The following is a 26,870-nucleotide window of genomic DNA, read 5'->3' on the forward strand; positions in this document are numbered from 1 at the left end:
TCCATGATATCAAAGAGATCTTCTCAATGTAAGATTATTGCTCACTTATCTAAGTGCAATTTCCCTACACATAGGGGCATATTCAATTGTTGGCGTTACAGCCAAAATTTACGTAATGACGGTAATAGTGCGCGTACATACCTTTATTACGGTACTTTTCTCGCTGGATTTCAGCTCGTGGCTCAGGAAGTTGCGAGCTGAAATCTGGCGCACTATTACCGTAATAACGGTAATAGTTTTAAAGCCATGGGCATATTCAACAATTGAATATGCCCCATAGTGCAAAAAATGACACAGCGCTTTCTAAACCCTATGAAACTCTTGGCATCTTCCCTACATAATATACTAAAATGCATGTACTAAACCACAACAGTGGCATACTATGAATCGAAATGCACTTTACTCCCTAGTGTATACACGTATTCCTACACATGGCATACTTCTTTCTTCCCTCTGCTCTATATATTTCTTCCATGGCACCCTTGCTTTTCCTCCTTTTAATCTCCAAGCTCTCCCCAACTGCCTCTCTTGCGTGCTCTTTTTTCTGGCTCTACTGTGTGCCCCCCCTCCCCACCCCCATTCCAGTCACTTGCGCACAATGACTGTCACCCGAACCTTTTTCATGAAAAGTTGGTGATTGTGAGTGAGTAATGAGGACTGAATACTGCTGCATACAACTAAATGTAACATTCTGTCACTCTGCAGATGACCACACACATTCTTGGTACCATGTTCTTGTAATCTCTACAAACAATACTGCAACTGCGGACCCCGGGCTTCAATTAAATAGTGCCCTTGCCCAATTAGACATACCACTCCAGGAGGGTGAACAGAGGAGGTTAGCAGACATAAAGCTGTAAGCAGAGATGTGTGGGCTGCATTAAGGTGTGTGCGGAGAGGAGATAATCGAATGCAGGATTTCATTTGAAAGGTACATTTTGACAATATACTTTTTTCCAAAATATACTTCTAGTGCCATTGCAAAATAGTACCCTGTCGCATTGCCAATGTTAATTTCAGTGCCATCTCAAAGGTAACATTATTTACTGTTTGCACTTTGAGCACTAAAAGGTGGGCAAACATTACTCCAATCATTCAGGCGTCCTCCATAAAAACTACATTTAAACTAAAATACTGCTAATAGCATGAATGAATAGGGCACTTATGATAGTAATATTAATATATAGTATATCAATTACTATTAATTTGCATTCTTCTAATCAGCTACCAACATTTTGTGTCCACTTCGGTCCGCCATGTTGGTACAATTCCCTGCTTGGAATGAGACTCTCACAATAACAAATGAGCCTGGTTTAGTACCTGTGGTGAAGGTGGCACTGACGGGATTGCTGTGATTGTCCCCCCGGATACCACACACCGACACCTCATACTGTGCTCCTGGTCGTAGAACTTGCATGGAGTACTGACTAAGAGGGGGCTGCAGGCGGAAGGTGGTCTTCTCCCCTTCTCCGTTGACTGGTCCATACTGTAGTTGGATGAAGTCCAGTTTAGCTCTTGCCGGAGTCCACTCCACAAATGCTACCGTGTCAGAAACATCCCGAACCAGGATGCGCGAAGGTCCGTCAATGGCTGGGAAGAAAACATAACACTAGTCAGCTGCATTTTGCACTGTGTTTGCTTTTCTACTACCAGTGTATCCCCATCCTTAATCAGACCTTCAAACATTACCATATATGTGGACAACGATTTATTACTTTTAAGGTAAGTCAATTTACTTCAACCAGACCACATACTATATGTCACGGGCACTAGGAGTCTTTACCCAGGGATCACCAGGTGATAGGCTTACCAGAGCAGTATAGGTGGTAATATGGTACTCTGGTAGCAGGGTGATCACGGAACAGGAAATAGCAGATGATGAGATGCTCAGGAAAGTCTATGACTAGCAGCACTGGCAATATGGAGGTAGTAATACACGAGGAACTGTATGGACAAAGGACACGTGAAGGTAGTCAGTGGTCTGCGGTAGCAAGTTGTACCACTGCTATAGTGAGGAGGAATGTCCAACAGAAACGAGGAGGTGATGAGAGTCAGCGGTCTGCGGATAGCAAGTTGTACCGCTGTCTGAGTGAAGGAATGGAATCCAAGTGGAGGTATCCGGGGAGTCAGTGGTCTGCGTTAGCAAGTTGTACCACTGCTATGTGAGAGGATACTGGAGCAGGTGAAACTGGAAACAGGGGTCAGTGGTCTGCCACTAGCAAGTTGTACCACTGAATATATATGTGAGGAGGTGCACGGGGAGAGACTGCAACACAATATATACACGGGCACCTTGACTTTGATCCACAGTAATATGCACAATATAAATGTATAAATGACTGAACAACACTGCCAATATAGAAAGTCTCTTGAAGTAATCCAGCATGAGATAACACAGTCAATGATGGCAATAGACTCAGCGGATAGTACACTCCAGAGGAGAACCAACACAGTCCAGCAAGGTATGCAATACACAGCACAGTCAATGGGAAGTATGCATACCGTGGTTCAGGAGAAGGCAGTCAGACAGAAGTGCAGAGATACCTGAACGGCAGGAGGCCGGCAGGATGCAAAGTCCCTGGATGGGTGAAGCGGTGGTCTAGCAGGTGCAGCGCACAGGTAGGTAGACCAGCAGGGAATCCAGGAAGGCGTGGAGAGCGGATCAGCAGTAGATGGATGCGTAGCGCTGAGAAGTAACAGCAGCGGGTCTCTGCGGGAACACGGAGGTAGCCAATAGCAACCAGCAGGTGCAGTAACGATAGGACACCAGAGCAGAGTTGAACTGGAACAGTTGATCACGGAGAGTAGCGGGTAGCAATAGTGGCAGCAGACTCAAGGAAACACGGGAGAGTTGACAAGGGCTGAAGACTGAAGCGCACAGAGGCGGCGGATAGGAATCAGCTAAACAGTCACGATGAAACACAGACGGGTTGCAGGTTGAAGACTGTAGTGCACGGAGGCAGCGGATAGGAATCAGCTAGCAGTCACGATGATGAAACACAGACGAGTTGCAGGTTGAAGACTGTAGTGCACGGAGGCAGCGGATAGAAATCAGCCAAACAGTCACGATGATGAAACACAGACGAGTTGCAGGTTGAAGCCTGTAGTGCACGGAGGCAGCGGATAGGAATCAGCTGGCAGTCACAATCATGAACAGGTGAGTGGATGTGAATGAAAGACTGTAGTGCACGGAGGCAGCGGATAGGCATCAGCTAACAGTCCCAATGATACAAGGTAGAGTTGAAGTGGTTAGAAGACTGTAGTGCACGGAGGCAGCGGATAGGAATCAGCTCACAGTCACGATGATACAGTAGATGGTAGAAGTGGTATGGGAACCACAGTAGTAGAAGTGGTTTGGAAACCACAGAGGTAGAAGTGGTTTGGAAACCACAGGAATCAGCTGGGCTGAATAAACGAGGAAACACAGGAACACCTTCAGAGACTCATGGGGAATGAGACTCCAAGATCAGGCAACGTGGTGTTGACCACAGGTGCTTAATATAGGGAGGTTGCCTGATCTGCCAATTAAGTTAAAGGAACATACACTGAAGGTTTGGAAAGGGCTGCGCATGCGCAGTCCCTCAGGATAGAGGACGTCCACGGTTCCTAATAGTCCGGGAAGAAGCACTCACAGTCCGGTGAGTGACAGTACCCCCCCTTTTAAAGGTGGGCACAGAACGCCTGGAACCGGGCTTGTCCGGATTTTTGGAATAAAACTTCTTCAGAAGGGCAGGAGCATTAAGATCTTCAGCTTTGATCCATGAACGCTCTTCAGGACCAAAGCCCTTCCAATGAACGAGGAAACGGAGGACTCCTCGCGAAATTTTTGCATCCAATACCTCAGTAATCTCGAAATCCTCCTCCTGATGAACTTGAACTGGCTGCGGTGCTGAGGGAGGAGTCGAGAAACGATTGATAATAAGAGGTTTGAGTAAGGACACATGGAAGGCATTGGAAATCCGAAGATTCTTAGGAAGAAGAAGTTTAACACATACTGGATTGATAACTTGAATGATCCTATATGGACCAATAAAACGAGGGGCGAATTTCATAGATGGAACCTTCAAACGAATATTTTTGGTAGATAACCAGACACGATCTCCAATTTTTAGTGGTGGAATAGCCCGCCTCTTCTTATCTGCGAAAGACTTATATTTATTAGATGTCTTCTTTAAACAGGTTTTGACCTGAGACCAGATATTTTTGAAGGTTTGACAAGCAGTCTCCACAGCAGGAACTTGGGTGGGCGGGAGGGCAGGAAATTCCGGAAAAGACGGATGGTGACCGTAGACCACAAAGAATGGAGTTTTGGATGATGACTCATGGTACATGTTGTTATGGGCGAATTCAGCCCAAGGGAGCAATTCTACCCAGTTGTCTTGGTTGGCTGAAGAGAACATCCTAATAAAAGTCTCAAGATCTTGATTGACTCGTTCCGTTTGTCCGTTAGATTGCGGATGGTAAGACGATGAGAGTGCTAATCGTATGCCCAAGGTTTTACAAAGGGCCCGCCAGAATCTGGAAACGAATTGTACTCCTCTATCCGACACAATCTCAGACGGACATCCATGGATGCGGAAGATTTCTTTAATGAAATGTTCAGCCAGAGTAGACGAGGAAGGTAAACCGGACAGAGGGACGAAATGGGCCATCTTCGAAAATCTGTCTACCACTACCCAAATAGTATTGTGATTCTTACTTGGTGGCAAATCAGTAACGAAATCCATACTAATATGGGTCCAAGGCTTGGACGGAATGGGTAGTGGTCGCAGCAACCCTGCTGGAGTTCTGCGGGAGGATTTGAACTGAGAACATAAATCACAGGAAGCAATAAACTCTTTGACGTCTCTCCTCATTGAAGGCCACCAGTAACTACGAGAGAGAATCTCAAAGGTCTTGTGTTCACCGGCGTGTCCAGAAAAACGAGAGGCATGGAACCACGAAAGGATTTTCCTCCTCAGAGTAGGAGGCACAAGGGTCTTCCCAAATGGTAGCATTTTGGTGGATGAAGCAGCCAGAGAAATACATTTGGGGTCTAGAATAGCATGGTTGGGAACCTCTTCTACATCAGAGGACGTCACAAAAGCTCGAGATAGAGCGTCAGCTTTCTTGTTCTTAGCGGCTGGTTTGAAGGTTATAATTAATTCAAAACGGGAAAAGAAAAGAGACCATCTTGCTTGACGAGGGTTCAAGCATTGAGCAGATTGCAAATATGACAAGTTCTTATGATCCGTGAAGATCGTCACCGGATGGCGAGCTCCTTCCAACAAGTATCTCCATTCCTCTAATGCAGCTTTGATGGCCAGCAACTCCTTGTCCCCGATAGTATAATTTTTCTCTGCGGGCAGAAGACCCCGAGAGTAGAAGGCACAAGGATGTAATTTTTGTTGCTCCGAGCGTTGGGAGAGAATAGCTCCTAAGCCCACATTAGAGGCATCTACTTCTAGGAAGAAGGGGAGTGTCACATCAGGCTGTCGCAGAATGGGAGCAGACGAGAAGGCCTCTTTGAGGATTTGAAAGGCTTGGAGAGCCTCAGATGACCATTGCTTAGTATTAGCCCCTTTCCGAGTTAGGGCCACAATGGGAGATGCAATGGATGAAAAGTCTTGAATGAAGCGTCTATAGTAATTGGCAAAACCTAAGAAACGCTGGATGGCACGAAGAGTAGTTGGCTGAGGCCAATGTAGTACAGCATTTACTTTGTCTGGATCCATCTTCAGGCCAACTCCGGAAACTATATACCCCAAGAATGGAATCTGGGGTAACTCGAATGAACATTTTTCCAATTTACAGAACAACGAGTTTTTCCGTAGTCTGGAGAGGACCTCTGCCACATGTTGGTGATGAGAAGGCAGGTCCCGTGAGAAGATCAATATGTCGTCTAGGTAGACAACGACACATACATATAATAAGTCCCGAAAGATCTCATTGATGAAACCCTGGAAAACAGCGGGGGCATTACACAGCCCGAAGGGCATTACTAAATATTCGTAATGCCCATCTCTGGTGTTAAACGCGGTCTTCCATTCGTCACCGGAACGGATTCTAATTAAATTGTAAGCACCACGAAGATCCAACTTAGTAAATATCCGAGCTCCCTTGATGCGATCAAATAGCTCAGTGATCAGCGGAATGGGATACCGATTCTTGATAGTAATGGCGTTGAGTCCACGAAAATCTATACAAGGGCGTAATGATCCATCCTTCTTTTTGACGAAGAAGAACCCAGCTCCAGCGGGAGAGGTGGAAGGTCGAATGAACCCACGCTGGAGATTCTCCTGTATGTACTCAGATGTGGCTTGAGTTTCAGGTAACGAGAGAGGATAGACCCGACCCCTGGGAGGAGTCTTGCCAGGTAGAAGGTCGATCGGACAATCCCAAGAACGATGAGGAGGAAGACGTTCAGACTGAGCTTTATCAAACACATCGGCAAATGAAGCATACTGAGGAGGGAGTCCCGGGGAGGAAGATGAGATGGAAGATCGCTGTACTTTAAGAGGAATAACTTGAGAGAGACAACGATGGTGACATTCAGACCCCCAAGACGTAACTTGAGGGGTGCGCCAGTCAATCTGGGGAGAGTGACACTGAAGCCATGGAAGGCCTAAGACAATCGGACTTGTCGTAACTGGAAGAATTAAAAACGAAATTTCTTCATGGTGTAGTACACCAATCTGAAGGGTTACTGGAGACGTACTCTGGGTGATGAGACCATTGATGAGGCGTGATCCATCTATAGCCGTCACAGTAATGGGTGTTTTTAAAGTGATCACTGGTAGGGACCATTGATTCACTAGTGATTTAGAAATGAAATTTCCTGCTGCTCCGGAATCAATCAATGCCTGTGACTCAAAGGATTTGGTAGCAAAGGAAATCGTAACATCAAAAGCGCAGACTTTAGATTTCATAGACAATGGAGAGGACTCCAGGGACCCTAACTTCACCTCTCCAGAACTAGTTAGGGCCTGGCATTTCCCGATCTCTTAGGGCAAGAGCTGAGCATATGCGTGGAATCAGCACAATAGATACAGAGTCTATTCTTTACTCTTCGTTTCCTTTCCTCTGAAGATAATTTGGAACGTCCTATCTCCATGGGAATCACAGAGGATGGAGCTGGACGAAATTGAGGGTTTAAACGAAGAGGTGCTTTGACAGCTGTTGTTTTCTCAGACTCTCTTTCACGAAATCTCATATCTACACGATGGCAAAGAGAGATCAAATCTTCTAGTGACGAAGGAAGCTCTTGGGTAGTCAGTGCATCTTTAATTTTATCGGAGAGCCCCTGCCAGAAGGCGGCAACTAATGCTTCAGTGTTCCACTGAAGTTCAGAGGCTAAGATCCTAAATTGAATGACATACTGTCCTACTGTATGGGAGCCTTGTCGCAAACGAAGAATGCTGGAAGCAGCGGAGGTCACACGACCTGGTTCATCGAACACACTTCGGAACGTGGAAATGAATTTGGCACTATCTTGTAGAATTGGATCGTTTCTTTCCCACAGGGAGGAGGCCCAAGCCAGGGCTTGTCCCGAAAACAATGAGATAAGATAGGCCACTCTGGAACGATGGGTAGAAAAATTTTGAGGTTGGAGTTCAAAATGGACTGAACATTGGTTAAGGAAACCTCTACAAGTTTTGGGGTCCCCGTCATATTTTGACGGAGTAGGCAGGTGAAGCGTAGGAGCTGTAGACACCTGGGATGGCACTGGGGAAACGGAGGAAAGCACAGGAGCTTCAATATTAGCTGTAACAGTCTGTCCAGATGTTCCTTGGGAGGTTAATGATTGGTAACATTGAAGTAACAGCTGTTGGCGAGCATCCTGTTGCTCCACACGGCTGACCAGATGCTGCAGCATCTCTTTAGCAGTAGGTTCCGTATCTGGGTCTGTCATGGCCTGATCTTACTGTCACGGGCACTAGGAGTCTTTACCCAGGGATCACCAGGTGATAGGCTTACCAGAGCAGTATAGGTGGTAATATGGTACTCTGGTAGCAGGGTGATCACGGAACAGGAAATAGCAGATGATGAGATGCTCAGGAAAGTCTATGACTAGCAGCACTGGCAATATGGAGGTAGTAATACACGAGGAACTGTATGGACAAAGGACACGTGAAGGTAGTCAGTGGTCTGCGGTAGCAAGTTGTACCACTGCTATAGTGAGGAGGAATGTCCAACAGAAACGAGGAGGTGATGAGAGTCAGCGGTCTGCGGATAGCAAGTTGTACCGCTGTCTGAGTGAAGGAATGGAATCCAAGTGGAGGTATCCGGGGAGTCAGTGGTCTGCGTTAGCAAGTTGTACCACTGCTATGTGAGAGGATACTGGAGCAGGTGAAACTGGAAACAGGGGTCAGTGGTCTGCCACTAGCAAGTTGTACCACTGAATATATATGTGAGGAGGTGCACGGGGAGAGACTGCAACACAATATATACACGGGCACCTTGACTTTGATCCACAGTAATATGCACAATATAAATGTATAAATGACTGAACAACACTGCCAATATAGAAAGTCTCTTGAAGTAATCCAGCATGAGATAACACAGTCAATGATGGCAATAGACTCAGCGGATAGTACACTCCAGAGGAGAACCAACACAGTCCAGCAAGGTATGCAATACACAGCACAGTCAATGGGAAGTATGCATACCGTGGTTCAGGAGAAGGCAGTCAGACAGAAGTGCAGAGATACCTGAACGGCAGGAGGCCGGCAGGATGCAAAGTCCCTGGATGGGTGAAGCGGTGGTCTAGCAGGTGCAGCGCACAGGTAGGTAGACCAGCAGGGAATCCAGGAAGGCGTGGAGAGCGGATCAGCAGTAGATGGATGCGTAGCGCTGAGAAGTAACAGCAGCGGGTCTCTGCGGGAACACGGAGGTAGCCAATAGCAACCAGCAGGTGCAGTAACGATAGGACACCAGAGCAGAGTTGAACTGGAACAGTTGATCACGGAGAGTAGCGGGTAGCAATAGTGGCAGCAGACTCAAGGAAACACGGGAGAGTTGACAAGGGCTGAAGACTGAAGCGCACAGAGGCGGCGGATAGGAATCAGCTAAACAGTCACGATGAAACACAGACGGGTTGCAGGTTGAAGACTGTAGTGCACGGAGGCAGCGGATAGGAATCAGCTAGCAGTCACGATGATGAAACACAGACGAGTTGCAGGTTGAAGACTGTAGTGCACGGAGGCAGCGGATAGAAATCAGCCAAACAGTCACGATGATGAAACACAGACGAGTTGCAGGTTGAAGCCTGTAGTGCACGGAGGCAGCGGATAGGAATCAGCTGGCAGTCACAATCATGAACAGGTGAGTGGATGTGAATGAAAGACTGTAGTGCACGGAGGCAGCGGATAGGCATCAGCTAACAGTCCCAATGATACAAGGTAGAGTTGAAGTGGTTAGAAGACTGTAGTGCACGGAGGCAGCGGATAGGAATCAGCTCACAGTCACGATGATACAGTAGATGGTAGAAGTGGTATGGGAACCACAGTAGTAGAAGTGGTTTGGAAACCACAGAGGTAGAAGTGGTTTGGAAACCACAGGAATCAGCTGGGCTGAATAAACGAGGAAACACAGGAACACCTTCAGAGACTCATGGGGAATGAGACTCCAAGATCAGGCAACGTGGTGTTGACCACAGGTGCTTAATATAGGGAGGTTGCCTGATCTGCCAATTAAGTTAAAGGAACATACACTGAAGGTTTGGAAAGGGCTGCGCATGCGCAGTCCCTCAGGATAGAGGACGTCCACGGTTCCTAATAGTCCGGGAAGAAGCACTCACAGTCCGGTGAGTGACACTATATGAGCTTACAAAGGTACTCAATGCATTGTCACCATAAATCTCATCTGCATCTTCTGCTATTTGTTGCTACATTAATCTTATTCTTACTCTCTGCTATTCCTGAAATTAATTCACTCAAAGAGGATTTTCAGTACACTTGTTATGGAACAGATCTCCTTAGTAGTTATGTTGGCACACAGTCATTGGGTGCATGTGTGGCCTAGCCAACGTTCTTACCAGTAGATACGCTGCCCGATGATGGTGGACTTCTTGCCTGCTCTTTCAAGGAAATGATGCTAATGGTGTATTCCTCTCCTGGTTTCAACCCCGTCTGGTTATAAGAAGTGACGCTGCTGGGGAGCTGAACGGTGAGCCCCCCCTCGTTGTTCTGTCATTGGAAGAAAACAAAAAATCTGACTTATTACTCAGATCAGTGATAGACAATAGGTGGTCCTAGGGATGCATGTGGCCCAGCCTTCACCTACGGCCCCCAGCACCTTCCTGATTTATTGTTAATTTGGTTTATTATAGAGTGTAACTATTGATTAAAAAACCTTCTAATATGATATTACAAATATGTGTCTCATTCTTTGAATAAATGCATTATTTTAATCTATTACTAATATGAAGGGTAATGTACAGACCTTTTGAAGGTTAGAGGGCCACCCATGCGATAGAAGGTGTGATCAATTCGATTATAGAGAAGAGCCTTAGAGCACAGATGCACTATGATAATTGAGACAGGAAGCTCACAGGGCTGGACATTGCCAAGTAGCACACACACAGCAATTAACATCTGCATGCAGAAACTAGTAGAAACTAACATCCTAGTCATACTAGCAGAAACCAGTATCCTACTCTTACTAGCAGAAACCAGTATCCTACTCGTACTAGCAGAAACCAGTATCCTACTCGTACTAGCAGAAACCAGTATCCTACTCGTACTAGCAGAAACCAGTATCCTACTCGTACTAGCAGAAACCAGTATCCTACTCATACTAGCAGAAACCAGTATCCTACTCGTACTAGCAGAAACCAGTATCCTACTCGTACTAGCAGAAACTAGCATCCTACTCGTACTAGCAGAAACTAGCATCCTACTCGTACTAGCAGAAACTAGCATCCTACTCGTACTAGGAGAAACTAGCATCCTACTCATACTAGCAGAAACCAGTATCCTACTCGTACTAGCAGAAACCAGTATCCTACTCGTACTAGGAGAAACTAGCATCCTACTCGTACTAGGAGAAACCAGTATCCTACTTGTACTAGGAGAAACTAGCATCCTACTCATACTAGCAGAAACCAGTATCCTACTTGTACTAGCTGAAACTAGCATCCTACTCATACTAGCAGAAACCAGTATCCTACTAGTACTAGCAGAAACCAGTATCCTACTCGTACTAGCTGAAACTAGCATCCTACTCATACTAGCAGAAACCAGTATCCTACTAGTACTAGCAGAAACCAGTATCCTACTCGTACTAGCAGAAACCAGTATCCTACTAGTACTAGCAGAAACCAGTATCCTACTCGTACTAGCTGAAACTAGCATCCTACTCATACTAGCAGAAACCAGTATCCTACTCGTACTAGGAGAAACTAGCATCCTACTCGTACTAGCAGAAACTAGCATCCTACTCGTACTAGCTGAAACTAGCATCCTACTCATACTAGCAGAAACCAGTATCCTACTTGTACTAGCTGAAACTAGCATCCTACTCATACTAGCAGAAACCAGTATCCTACTAGTACTAGCAGAAACCAGTATCCTACTCGTACTAGCTGAAACTAGCATCCTACTCATACTAGCAGAAACCAGTATCCTACTCGTACTAGAACTAGCATCCTACTCGTACTAGTAGAAACCAGTATCCTACTCGTACTAGAACTAGCATCCTACTCATACTAGCAGAAACTAACATCCTACTTGTACTAGAACTAGCATCCTACTCGTACTAGTAGAAACTAGCATCCTACTCGTACTAGAACTAGCATCCTACTCGTACTAGTAGAAACCAGTATCCTACTCGTACTAGAACTAGCATCCTACTCGTACTAGTAGAAACTAGCATCCTACTCGTACTAGCAGAAACTAGCATCCTACTCGTACTAGCAGAAACCAGTATCCTACTCGTACTAGCAGAAACTAGCATCCTACTCGTACTAGCAGAAACTAGCATCCTACTCGTACTAGCAGAAACCAGTATCCTACTCGTACTAGGAGAAACTAGCATCCTACTCATACTAGCAGAAACCAGTATCCTACTCGTACTAGCAGAAACTAGCATCCTACTCGTACTAGGAGAAACCAGTATCCTACTCGTACTAGCAGAAACCAGTATCCTACTCATACTAGCAGAAACCAGTATCCTACTCGTACTAGGAGAAACTAGCATCCTACTCGTACTAGGAGAAACTAGCATCCTACTCGTACTAGGAGAAACTAGCATCCTACTCGTACTAGCAGAAACTAGCATCCTACTCATACTAGCAGAAACCAGTATCCTACTCATACTAGCAGAAACCAGTATCCTACTCGTACTAGGAGAAACTAGCATCCTACTCGTACTAGGAGAAACTAGCATCCTACTCGTACTAGGAGAAACTAGCATCCTACTCATACTAGCAGAAACCAGTATCCTACTAGTACTAGCTGAAACTAGCATCCTACTCATACTAGCAGAAACCAGTATCCTACTCGTACTAGCAGAAACTAGCATCCTACTCGTACTAGGAGAAACTAGCATCCTACTCATACTAGCAGAAACCAGTATCCTACTAGTACTAGCTGAAACTAGCATCCTACTCGTACTAGCAGAAACCAGTATCCTACTCGTACTAGCAGAAACCAGTATCCTACTTGTACTAGCTGAAACTAGCATCCTACTCATACTAGCAGAAACCAGTATCCTACTCGTACTAGCAGAAACTAGCATCCTACTCGTACTAGAACTAGCATCCTACTCGTACTAGCAGAAACTAGCATCCTACTCGTACTAGAACTAGCATCCTACTCGTACTAGCAGAAACTAGCATCCTACTCGTACTAGCAGAAACTAGCATCCTACTCGTACTAGCAGAAACTAGCAACCTACTCGTACTAGCAGAAACTAGCATCCTACTCGTACTAGGAGAAACTAGCATCCTACTCGTACTAGGAGAAACCAGTATCCTACTCGTACTAGCAGAAACTAGCATCCTACTCATACTAGGAGAAACTAGCATCCTACTCGTACTAGGAGAAACCAGTATCCTACTTGTACTAGGAGAAACTAGCATCCTACTCATACTAGCAGAAACCAGTATCCTACTTGTACTAGCTGAAACTAGCATCCTACTCATACTAGCAGAAACCAGTATCCTACTAGTACTAGCAGAAACCAGTATCCTACTCGTACTAGCTGAAACTAGCATCCTACTCATACTAGCAGAAACCAGTATCCTACTAGTACTAGCAGAAACCAGTATCCTACTCGTACTAGCAGAAACCAGTATCCTACTCGTACTAGCAGAAACCAGTATCCTACTCGTACTAGCTGAAACTAGCATCCTACTCATACTAGCAGAAACCAGTATCCTACTCGTACTAGGAGAAACTAGCATCCTACTCGTACTAGCAGAAACTAGCATCCTACTCGTACTAGCTGAAACTAGCATCCTACTCATACTAGCAGAAACCAGTATCCTACTTGTACTAGCTGAAACTAGCATCCTACTCATACTAGCAGAAACCAGTATCCTACTAGTACTAGCAGAAACCAGTATCCTACTCGTACTAGCTGAAACTAGCATCCTACTCATACTAGCAGAAACCAGTATCCTACTCGTACTAGAACTAGCATCCTACTCGTACTAGTAGAAACCAGTATCCTACTCGTACTAGAACTAGCATCCTACTCATACTAGCAGAAACTAACATCCTACTTGTACTAGAACTAGCATCCTACTCGTACTAGTAGAAACTAGCATCCTACTCGTACTAGAACTAGCATCCTACTCGTACTAGTAGAAACCAGTATCCTACTCGTACTAGAACTAGCATCCTACTCGTACTAGTAGAAACTAGCATCCTACTCGTACTAGCAGAAACTAGCATCCTACTCGTACTAGCAGAAACCAGTATCCTACTCGTACTAGCAGAAACTAGCATCCTACTCGTACTAGCAGAAACTAGCATCCTACTCGTACTAGCAGAAACCAGTATCCTACTCGTACTAGGAGAAACTAGCATCCTACTCATACTAGCAGAAACCAGTATCCTACTCGTACTAGCAGAAACTAGCATCCTACTCGTACTAGGAGAAACTAGCATCCTACTCGTACTAGGAGAAACCAGTATCCTACTTGTACTAGCTGAAACTAGCATCCTACTCATACTAGCAGAAACCAGTATCCTACTCGTACTAGCAGAAACTAGCATCCTACTCGTACTAGAACTAGCATCCTACTCGTACTAGAACTAGCATCCTACTCGTACTAGCAGAAACTAGCATCCTACTCGTACTAGAACTAGCATCCTACTCGTACTAGCAGAAACTAGCATCCTACTCGTACTAGCAGAAACTAGCATCCTACTCGTACTAGCAGAAACTAGCATCCTACTCGTACTAGCAGAAACTAGCATCCTACTCGTACTAGGAGAAACTAGCATCCTACTCGTACTAGGAGAAACCAGTATCCTACTCGTACTAGCAGAAACTAGCATCCTACTCATACTAGGAGAAACTAGCATCCTACTCGTACTAGGAGAAACCAGTATCCTACTTGTACTAGGAGAAACTAGCATCCTACTCATACTAGCAGAAACCAGTATCCTACTTGTACTAGCTGAAACTAGCATCCTACTCATACTAGCAGAAACCAGTATCCTACTAGTACTAGCAGAAACCAGTATCCTACTCGTACTAGCTGAAACTAGCATCCTACTCATACTAGCAGAAACCAGTATCCTACTAGTACTAGCAGAAACCAGTATCCTACTCGTACTAGCAGAAACCAGTATCCTACTAGTACTAGCAGAAACCAGTATCCTACTCGTACTAGCTGAAACTAGCATCCTACTCATACTAGCAGAAACCAGTATCCTACTCGTACTAGGAGAAACTAGCATCCTACTCGTACTAGCAGAAACTAGCATCCTACTCGTACTAGCTGAAACTAGCATCCTACTCATACTAGCAGAAACCAGTATCCTACTTGTACTAGCTGAAACTAGCATCCTACTCATACTAGCAGAAACCAGTATCCTACTAGTACTAGCAGAAACCAGTATCCTACTCGTACTAGCTGAAACTAGCATCCTACTCATACTAGCAGAAACCAGTATCCTACTCGTACTAGAACTAGCATCCTACTCGTACTAGTAGAAACCAGTATCCTACTCGTACTAGAACTAGCATCCTACTCATACTAGCAGAAACTAACATCCTACTTGTACTAGAACTAGCATCCTACTCGTACTAGTAGAAACTAGCATCCTACTCGTACTAGAACTAGCATCCTACTCGTACTAGTAGAAACCAGTATCCTACTCGTACTAGAACTAGCATCCTACTCGTACTAGTAGAAACTAGCATCCTACTCGTACTAGCAGAAACTAGCATCCTACTCGTACTAGCAGAAACCAGTATCCTACTCGTACTAGCAGAAACTAGCATCCTACTCGTACTAGCAGAAACTAGCATCCTACTCGTACTAGCAGAAACCAGTATCCTACTCGTACTAGGAGAAACTAGTATCCTACTCGTACTAGCAGAAACCAGTATCCTACTCGTACTAGCAGAAACTAGCATCCTACTCGTACTAGGAGAAACCAGTATCCTACTCGTACTAGCAGAAACCAGTATCCTACTCGTACTAGAACTAGCATCCTACTCGTACTAGTAGAAACCAGTATCCTACTCGTACTAGAACTAGCATCCTACTCGTACTAGTAGAAACTAGCATCCTACTCGTACTAGCAGAAACTAGCATCCTACTCGTACTAGCAGAAACCAGTATCCTACTCGTACTAGCAGAAACTAGCATCCTACTCGTACTAGCAGAAACTAGCATCCTACTCGTACTAGCAGAAACCAGTATCCTACTCGTACTAGGAGAAACTAGTATCCTACTCGTACTAGCAGAAACCAGTATCCTACTCGTACTAGCAGAAACTAGCATCCTACTCATACTAGCAGAAACCAGTATCCTACTCGTACTAGCAGAAACTAGCATCCTACTCGTACTAGGAGAAACCAGTATCCTACTCGTACTAGCAGAAACCAGTATCCTACTCATACTAGCAGAAACCAGTATCCTACTCGTACTAGGAGAAACTAGCATCCTACTCGTACTAGGAGAAACTAGCATCCTACTCGTACTAGGAGAAACTAGCATCCTACTCGTACTAGCAGAAACTAGCATCCTACTCATACTAGCAGAAACCAGTATCCTACTCATACTAGCAGAAACCAGTATCCTACTCGTACTAGCAGAAACTAGCATCCTACTCATACTAGCAGAAACTAGCATCCTACTCGTACTAGCAGAAACTAGCATCCTACTCATACTAGCAGAAACCAGTATCCTACTCATACTAGCAGAAACCAGTATCCTACTCGTACTAGCAGAAACTAGCATCCTACTCATACTAGCAGAAACTAGCATCCTACTCGTACTAGGAGAAACTAGCATCCTACTCGTACTAGCAGAAACCAGCATCCTACTCATACTAGCAGAAACCAGTATCCTACTAGTACTAGCTGAAACTAGCATCCTACTCATACTAGCAGAAACCAGTATCCTACTCGTACTAGCAGAAACTAGCATCCTACTCGTACTAGCAGAAACCAGTATCCTACTTGTACTAGCTGAAACTAGCATCCTACTCATACTAGCAGAAACCAGTATCCTACTCATACTAGCAGAAACCAGTATCCTACTTGTACTAGCTGAAACTAGCATCCTACTCGTACTAGCAGAAACCAGTATCCTACTCGTACTAGCAGAAACCAGTATCCTACTTGTACTAGCTGAAACTAGCATCCTACTCATACTAGCAGAAACCAGTATCCTACTCGTACTAGCAGAAACTAGCATCCTACTCGTACTAGAACTAGCATCCTACTCGTACTAGTAGAAACTAACATCCTACTTGTACTAGCAGAAACTAGCATCCTACTCATACTAGCAGAAACCAGTATCCTACTCATACTAGCAGAAACCAGTATCCTACTCATACTAGCAGAAACTAGCATCCTACTCGTACTAGCAGAAACTAGCATCCTACTCGTACTAGCAGAAACTAGCATCCTACTCGTACTAGCAGAAACTAGCATCCTACTCGTACTAGCAGAAACCAGTATCCTACTCGTACTAGCAGAAACCAGTATCCTACTCGTACTAGAACTAGCATCCTACTCGTACTAGTAGAAACTAACATCCTACTTGTACTAGCAGAAACTAGCATCCTACTCGTACTAGCAGAAACCAGTATCCTACTCGTACTAGCAGAAACCAGTATCCTACTCGTACTAGAACTAGCATCCTACTCGTACTAGTAGAAACTAGCATCCTACTCGTACTAGCAGAAACCAGTATCCTACTCGTACTAGAACTAGCATCCTACTCGTACTAGCAGAAACTAGCATCCTACTCGTACTAGCAGAAACCAGTATCCTACTCGTACTAGCAGAAACTAGCATCCTACTCGTACTAGCAGAAACTAGCATCCTACTCGTACTAGCAGAAACCAGTATCCTACTCGTACTAGAACTAGCATCCTACTCGTACTAGTAGAAACTAGCATCCTACTCGTACTAGCAGAAACCAGTATCCTACTCGTACTAGAACTAGCATCCTACTCGTACTAGTAGAAACTAGCATCCTACTCGTACTAGCAGAAACTAGCATCCTACTCGTACTAGCAGAAACCAGTATCCTACTCGTACTAGCAGAAACTAGCATCCTACTCGTACTAGCAGAAACTAGCATCCTACTCGTACTAGCATCCTACTAGGCAAATTCTGCAGGAGACAGTAACGCAAACGTACTTTTAAAGACATGAATATCTGCTGCTGTATTATTATACCAGAAAGGACGTATTAAGTGCACTATTGATGGGAAAGTATAGCCAGTAAATAAGTAGCACACTGAGCAGGGCCATCTTAAAAACATTATGGGCCCCCGGGCAAAGCAGTGCATTGGGGCCCCTACATATATATATATATATATATATATATATATATATATACAGATACAGATACAGATACAGATACAGATATAGATAGATAGAGATAGATAGATGTACTTGCTCAGTGACCCTTGAAGGTTTTTTTGCAGGTTTTTTTCTTTTGCAGCATTATTTATTCTCATTAAGAGCCCTGCCTATGGGGCCCCCTTGCCTGTGGAGCTCCCGGGCACCTGCCCATTGTGCCCAATGGAAAAGATGGCCCTGACACTGAGTAGGTTTTCATTGTGACTGAGCATTTGATTTTGCACCTCTCTGGCAGAGAAAGGTGTGAGTCGGCACATACATAATTTAGGTAATGTTCAGGGTGAGGAGCAATAACTTATGAAGGAGACAGGTGGGCTTGGATCCATACAGTTAGAGTTGCAAAATAGTTTATTGCACAAATGTTCAACTGATTCACATCAGGAAAGGAACCGCAGCAAAATGCAAATGGTTTAAAGATCAAATTTTAATAATCGACTGTATCTACTACTCAAATGATACAGCATGACACTGCAAAAGCATCAGGAAGCAAGAGCATCTATTCGCAATCCTAGGAATTGAAGGTAGTTTAGCGGAATTAGAGAGGACATTAAAGATAGTCATATACATGCTTTATGACTGTGCAGCCTTTCTGAATCATATGGAGCTTTAATTAATGCCACTGAAGCTAGACCAGAATCAAAACTAATTTTGGAGTTTGTCAAGGCACGTTATTTGATGAATACAACCACAGGAAGGAATTCAGTCGGAGCAGGAACAGAGCCCGTGAGATCAGAAACAGCTCTTAAAGCTGGAGAAATTATTGAACCAAAGGCAGAAAGCATAGTGTTTTCTCTGCTAGAAACCAGACCATTTAAATAAAGACTGCTTTATTTGCAAAAATTAGCAAAGCAGGAGAATGGCAGTCACAGCGAATGAATCTTCAAAGGCTGCTGCAAACAAAACTTCAAGAAGCATAAATAGTAGAATTGGTGTTTGAAACTTACTCAAGAAATCTGCTCTTCAAATTAGTGACTCAAGGGTGACAAGTGACAGTAAAAGGTTTTGTTTGGACTAAACAGACTGTGATACCAAATAGAAAGTGTTCTTTGCAAATGGGTGAGAGTGTCACTGTGGAAGGAATTGGTCACATCTACCTTAGTCCCAAGTTCTGGACAAAAATGTTAAATTCTTGTGCATGATATACTTTGTGTTTCAGGGCATTCTCCTACCTGTGAAATGTTTAAACAAATCAGAGCTCCCTGACCATTGCAAAGGCAAAGTGTGCACAATTCAGTATGGTTCAGAAATCCTGGCCGAGGGAAGAACAGATAATGTTGTCATTCAGTCCCCTCGTCAAAAGTGCATTCAAGCATGGAATAGGCACCTGAGACACAGGCATCCAGATGCAATAAATTAACTGCTGAACAGAAACAGGACTTCTGATTTAGCTATATCACTGTACAACACACTTGTGACCTGTATGCCCTGTATGGAAGCAAAAGCTGCAACAAGTACTCCAGTACATCCATAGCAATGTGTGTGACCAATAAGAACAGGAAATACAGCTGGTAACAAGTATTCTGTGACAGATACATGAAAACATATCTAATAAAGACAGACTATTGTTGATAGCAATACTGTTCAAAACAATTGCAGCTCCATCTCAATGCAACTGCAGTGCTACAAAGCGTGTTATAAGATATCTCACAAGGACTATTGAAATAAACTGAAATTACCAGCAATGTCTACGACAAAGTTAACCTGCGTAGATGCAAACTAGGCCGACGACACAAAAGACCGCAATATCAACTCTGGACGAACATGCGAGAGCCAATCCTTATCCAGGAAGACAATCAAGGAAGTATGAAGTTATTGCAAACAGAGAAATTAGCCCACTTACACTTTTTGTATTTGTAAAACAGTATTGAAGTGTAACACTGTCCTAATAGGACTATGGATACAGGTGGATTGATTAAGTCACTACTCAGAGAACGTCATGAAAATCTCATTAATTTGTGCAATAATCCTCATACAATTGAGGGTTTTTAGAACTACTACAGACAAAGATTATTTCCTTGCACCATAGAAATAATTACTTGCTATACAATGTGACTTCAATCTGTTACCTGTACTTTTTTCATCCTTTTATTGTATCATGCTCCTTTTTGTTCCTCTATTTGGATGGGTTACAGAAAAATCATGCTGCTATGTTTATGCTGTGCATACTGAATACAGTTGAGTTCTTGTTCTTCCCCAAGTGTGTTCATCTGTCTTCATTTACAAAGAACCTGTACTTACTGATCAGCATCCTGACACCTATAAGGTTGAATTATACTTTGGAAAGATCTCTAGAACACTCTTGAGGTCTTTGTAATGCACCCACTCACTATATTATACACACTTTTGAAAGCTCATTGATGAAAAGGCAAAATCACAGTTGCGGGACATTTTATGATGGCACGTGCCTTTTTGTACAAAGAAGATTGTGGTATCTCTAGGGTTGTAATCTTTTGCATCATTGCAAAAAAATGAGTACGTTTTCTCCTGGACAAAACCATGTTTCAATGCAAGGGGTGCAAATGAGTTTTTTATTTTGCACAAAAGATAAATACTGGCTGTTTTTTTCATGTAGCACACAAATACTTGATATCTTATTTGTACACTGAAATTTAAAGTTGATCTAAGACATGTCCTATGCCAATTATATTTCTGTTATAAACCTCCCCCCCAATGCAACATGGTTTTGCCAAGGTTCAAAGTTACTCATTTTTTTATGCTTTACTTTCCTTAATGAATCCCGACCTATGTGTCCAACTGTTTTTACTGGGGCAAATGTATAATCTAAAATAAAGGTGTTGCAGACACTTAAGTATGACATGTATTGTATGTCCAAATTTGCGAATGAACCTTTCTGTCTTGTTAACTTTCTGATACAGCTTAATTAAAAACATAATGAACTAAAAACATAACATTCTTCATTCCACAGCGCAAAGCCCAAGTAGTCACTTTTTATTTGTGTAGCACGCCACATTCATTTGTTAATTTTTTATAGTAGCAGGGAGCACAAATCGGTAACTTTTTGGGGCATGTTCAATTGTTGTCGGAAACGCCAAAAACCTTTTGCTCCGTTATTACGGTAATAGTGCGCATAAATACCATTATTACAGTTTTCTCGCTGGATTTCAGCTCCCTGAGCCGCAAGCTGAAATCCAGCTTACTATTACCGTAATAACGGTAATAGTTTTAACGCTGCAGGGATTCGGAACAATTGAATATGCCCCTGGCTGTGGTGTAGTGTTAGGTGTTTTGTGTTAGTTATGGTGCTATAGCTCGTAGCTTCTTATTCCGCTGCATTATGGTTGCAAAGAAAGTAGCCATAAAATATGCATTAGTTTTTTTATATAAATTAATATTTGACTTTGTCCTTGGGCACTAATTACTTGAATTACAGCCGCTAGACTTCCTATAGTACTGCAGCTTAAGTAAGTGAACACGGTTTGCAGGGTTTCTATAGCAACAGACAGCTGCCTCTCCACCTCTCTGGCTCATCACTGAGCCATCACTGATTGCTCCTCTTTGCTGCTTATTGCGGGACTGTAATTGTTTACTAAACTATCCCCGTGATAAAGAGTCAAGAGAAGCCATCGGCATTGAGAAGGTTAAATCCTCATGCAGGTAAGAGGACTTGCCTTTGTGGCTTCTTCTCCAGTTCTTATAAGTGAGTTTAAAGTTTATAACTTTATAAGTTTTTTTTATAAGTTACTTGCTAAAGCATACTGTAAAACTACTTGTGGCACTACAATTCCCAACATCATACCTGCCTACTCTCCCGGAATTCCCAGGAGGCTCCCGAATTTCGTGGAGTCCTCACGCAATCCTGGAAGAGTAAGCAAAATGCCCGAAATTTGGCGAAATTCACGGCAGTGAATGGAGGGGGTGGGGCTTAATTGTGTCATTAAGCTCCGCCCCCTCCATTCAGTGCCGTGAATTTTGGCTTTTCTATAGTGGGGACGGGGCTATGGTGACGCGAAATATCATCACGCCCTCCTCCTAGCCCATGTCACATAACTTCTCCCCCAGATCTCCCGGGGGAGAAATCTTAAAAGTGAGCCCTAATAGGCAGCGGGAGGGGGATGCAGGACCATGCTGGCTTCAACAACAGCTGGACATCCACAAAACAAAATCAACTGGCCACTCCAAGTCCCAGCAGTCAAATGCAGTCAGGAAACATGAGAATAGAATGTTCCACAAGTATATTAAATACATTGAACACAAAGGGCCTGAGTCATTAAGGCAAAAAAGGAGTAAATGTTCTCTGGGACAAACCATGTTACAATGCAAGGGGTGCAAATGTATTATTTTGCACATAAGTCAAATACTGGCTGTTTTTTCATCTAGCACACAAATACTTAATAGCTTTATTATTACACTGAAATTTAAAGTTGATCTAGGACATGCCCTACTCCAAATATAAATCTGTCCCCACATTTTAAATTTACCTCCCCCTCCAATGCTCCTTTTTTATGCTTTGCTCTCTTTAATGACTCAGGCCCATAGACAACAATCAGACACATGCAGGCTGCAGATTTAATGTAGCATTAACACTCTATTATTGTGTTATTTCGTATTTGTCATATTTAAATCCAGACCAACCAGTTGGTATTTCTGGTGTGTAATGTGACTGCTTATTTCCACCTGTTACTTACACAATGTCACCAGATTACTCCTAAAACCAGGCCCGGCGCTCCCATTAGGCAAGGTTAGGCACTTGCCTAGGGCGCCGGGCTCTGGAGGGCGCCACAGTATTCTAAAATACTTTAAAACTGCTGACCATACCCCCCCCACCCGGCGATTTTTGCGGGGGGTTTTTTGATTGGGGGGGGGGGGGCGCCGCTTTTTTAAAAATGCCTAGGGCGCCGTGGACCCTAGCACCGGCCCTGCCTAAAACTGTCACTCTACTCTCAGATTGATATCCCACAATTGTATCACTCCTGCTTAGAGCCTACGAAGATGACAAGTCAAACTCCTTATCTCGCATCCTTCCTCTCTATCTTCCATTATTGCTGATGGTTTCTCCACTCAGCTGGTCGGTGAAGCATGCAGCTTATAGACATTCTGTGACATCAAATCATTCACTAGAACGTGCCAATCCTTTCACCGTTACAAACAAAGCACTAATCTATTTAATCCTTGTCCGTGGTTGATCTTGCGCCCACACACTCCTCTCACCCCATCAAACGCCATTGAGAACCACTTCTAAAAAGATTTTTTTTTATTCTCATAAAAGGCAACAGAGACAAGCTCAGTCACACATGTCATGACTTAAAAAGATCCCTTTAAGCCTTGTCACATGGAAGCATGCAAGGACACAGCCCTCTGTTGTAGTCAGAAGGATGAACGGAACAGCTCTCGGGCAGGTGGAGAAAAAATATCACTAACGTTTGGCTTAAACCCAGTTTAACAGCTTTCCTGGTCCTGCAGCCAAGAGACATCTGGGGGTCGTATTAAGCATGAATTTATCAGCACAAAAACGTCTGAAATTGACAGACCATTAGCACCAATTTTTATTTAGTGTAATGAAATATCGAAAGAGAAAACAAGTCTCAAGTCTTTCCTGGAAACATAATGAATCAGAAAATGTGTCGTCGTCTCCCCCCCCCCCCCCCCCTCTTGAGGAAGATCCCAAAAATATTTTAGAATAAATCAATAGCTTCAAGGCAATATCAAGAATAATGTAAATATTAGTACCTTCCGACCAGGATGGAACTAGACTATTTTAAATGCTGTCAATGATGGGTGTACCCTACTTTGATAGGTAAGTAGATGTTTAGGGACCTACTGCACACATTGACATTATGACCAAGAGATAAACATAACAATGAAACCTCACACCAAAAAAATCACAGTAAATACAGTTACAGTTATTTGCAGAACAATTGGAGGGTGTGTCCATTATCGTCACTTCTAGCTTTGATCCCTAATAATAAAGCTTATTTGCATATGGAGCAGCTTAAAACTCTCCTTCACTTTTTTCATGGTGTTGCTGCTATAGTATTTGCTCACATGCTAAATAGAAAACCACTACCCTGCACTGATGAGCCCCAATAAGGTTGAAAAAGTAGCTTTGAATTCTGTTTTAGCACTGGCCTATATTATGTGGTGAATATCCTTTGGATTACAGCATTGACTCAAAGATAGAGTGACTTGATAGTTATATCCCTGTTCACAACAAGATGTATGTGTGAATGGAACTCTGGAAGGTGTTTGCTTATTCTGTATCTGTAGCTAAAGGCACATCATATATACAATGGATTGCGTGTGCGCTGCAGATAGCTATTAACCCACCTTAGGAGTGAAACTGATTTCCCAGCCGTCGATAGGAAACAGAGGGGGTTCCCACTGCACCTCCACTGAGGTTTGAGTCACATCTTTAAATTGCAGTCCGGTAGGTGGCGAGATATCTGAAAAGAATGTACATGTGAGTCACAAGAAGAGAATAGTACAAGTCCACACATGACAACACAAAGAATAGACATGAGAGTCTCGTAAAACAAGGGATAGGGTCAGGAAGTTGTAGACAAAAATGTGGCAATTGTCTCAATTGAAAAAATGGTTTGCTAACTATTACTGTTATTATTAATATTGTTACTATTATTATGCCTTCTGCCCACTGATGAAAAAAAAAAACATTTAATATAGCTTTTCCTACTTGTAAGCTGGAGAATTCAGCTGACTTGTGTCAAGTGAGTTTGAAAAGATTCCAGACTGAGCTCTCACATTCTTCACCTACTTTCCTCATTTATTATAATACAACTTGGCAGACAACCACTAACATTTTTTTTTACTTTGTTGAAACAATGTTGCTGCATTTTGCAACTTATTTCAACCAGAAGACAGCATACAAAATAATGTTTGTAACAAATCAGCTTATTATCAGTTGGGGAAATATGGATTAAAATTTCTCCTTTAGGGATTCCTAGTGTCCAGAGCACTATTTTTGATCCTTTGGGTAAAGTTTTAACAATGATATTGGCTAGTGTGCTTAATAAGGTTGTAGAGGATAATTATATAAATAGTGTATTGTATGAATAATGTTGTCGCGGTGTTCCTCATGCTGTATACAGAAGTGATGACAACAATGCTCTACAATTAAAGATACTTATACTATAATAATTTCCAGCAGAATTACTCAGTGAGGTGTAAATATAGTAGAAATTTGAATATCTCTGATCATGGCAGCAGCACAAAACTGGGTAAGTTTTCAGCATGTATAATCAGATTCAATGTCAATAATTGTGATAATTAAAAGACTAGAAAAGCTGCTCTGTCTTGTATTGACAAAATATGCACCTATTTACAAAACATTTAATAATCAAGTGTGTAGTTAGTCGGAACATAGTCAGGGAAGGTTCTATTGTTATTTTGCAGTTGACTAAAAGAAAATTGTATTAATAATATTAACATAAAAGTGTAAAGAACAACAAATATACTAAAATAAATAATAAACTAAGATAAGTTGCTCACTGTAAGAGTTTGAGTCACTAAGGAGAGCAAAGCAAAAAAAAGGAGTAACTTTGCTCCTGGACAAACCATGTTACAATGCAAGGGGTGTAAATTAGTTTATTATTTTGCACATAAGTTAAATACTGACTGCTTTTTCTTGCAGCACACAAATACTTGATGGCATTATTTTTATACTGAAATTTAAGGTTGATCTAGGACATGCTCTACCCCAACTATACATCTGTCCCCACAATTTACATTTTTCTCCCCCTCCAATGCAACATGGTTTTGCCCAGGTGCAAAGTTACTCTTTTTTATGCTTTGCTCTCCTTAATGACTCAGGCTCTAAATGTGCATTATACTATTAATTAAATTATTTCTCAACAAAGTTATGCAGTAGAGAAAACCATAAAAAGGCTGCAGATCATCTATTTTGTCTTTGCATTGTGTTATTGTATTTAGTTGTCTTTTGACCATCATAGATGCATTTTGGGAAGCAGAGCGTGATACTCACGAGTAGACAGGGTGATACTGGCCGGCTCACTGGTGACGTCACTAATGACTGAGCAGACACTGATATTGTACGTCGTCCCCGGCTCTAGCTCCCTGATGGTGACAGCGCTCCAGTCCCCTGGGACCCTCTGCTGTAGTCGCTGCTGAGTGCCCCATTCTCCCGGCACCGCTGGCTGGTACGAGATGACATACTCTGTCACTGCAGACGTTCCTTCCCATGCCAAGTCCATCCAGTGGTCACCCAGAGCTGTTACGCTGAAATCCACTGGTGGGGCAACTAGGGGGGGATATTTGAGGACATTATGTCTGAAGTTTCAGTCAGCAGCGGTGTCTATACTACATGTAATACATTTAGTATGAAATCTGCTTGTATAAATGTATATACCGTTTGTCATGAGGTCAATCTACTTTATCTAGTTCTTGAAATTATGAGTAAAATGTGCATGACGTTAGAGATACAATTGTTGGGGTTTATCACATGCACAGAGCCGGATTAACAATAGGGCTAAAGGGGCTGCAGCCCAGGGGCCTCGGGCAGCTGGGGGCCCGCCGGCATTCATTGGGTCGGGGCGTCCCCGCCCCTGGCTCCGACTGTCATCTGTTCAAGGAAAATGGCAGGCAGCTAACAGCAAATTTTATGCTGTTAGCTGCCTGCTGTCACTGTAGGACTAATGCGGTGCGCTGTAATCTCCTTACTGAGGAGATCTTGTGAAAGTGAGACTATGAACCATAGTCTCGGAGATTACGGCGCGCTGCGTAAGTCCTACAGGGAGTGGAACAACGGAAGGAGGTGAGTTCATGGAGGGGGACCTCATGGCTGGGGGGGGGCCTCATGGGGGGGCCCTCACAGTACCTTTAGCCTGGGGGCCTTCCGTC

At 43.3% G+C, this 26,870-nt stretch overlaps 1 protein-coding gene across 2 annotated transcripts in view; it reads right to left on the reverse strand.

Moving 5' to 3' along the window:
* TNR (tenascin R) overlaps positions 1–26,870 on the reverse strand; it is a 301,348-nt gene that overhangs the window by 64,539 nt on the left and 209,939 nt on the right. For both annotated transcript variants that reach the window (XM_075182178.1, XM_075182179.1), the window contains exons 4-7: positions 25,996–26,271; positions 24,324–24,439; positions 10,016–10,166; positions 1,321–1,590 (exon numbers count right to left, since the gene is read on the reverse strand). In XM_075182178.1, coding sequence (XP_075038279.1) covers positions 1,321–1,590; positions 10,016–10,166; positions 24,324–24,439; positions 25,996–26,271 — 813 coding nt within the window. The remainder of the gene's footprint in view (positions 1–1,320; positions 1,591–10,015; positions 10,167–24,323; positions 24,440–25,995; positions 26,272–26,870) is intronic.

This window comes from Mixophyes fleayi, chromosome 8, assembly GCF_038048845.1.
Source record: "Mixophyes fleayi isolate aMixFle1 chromosome 8, aMixFle1.hap1, whole genome shotgun sequence".
Classification (NCBI taxonomy): Eukaryota; Metazoa; Chordata; class Amphibia; order Anura; family Limnodynastidae; genus Mixophyes; species Mixophyes fleayi.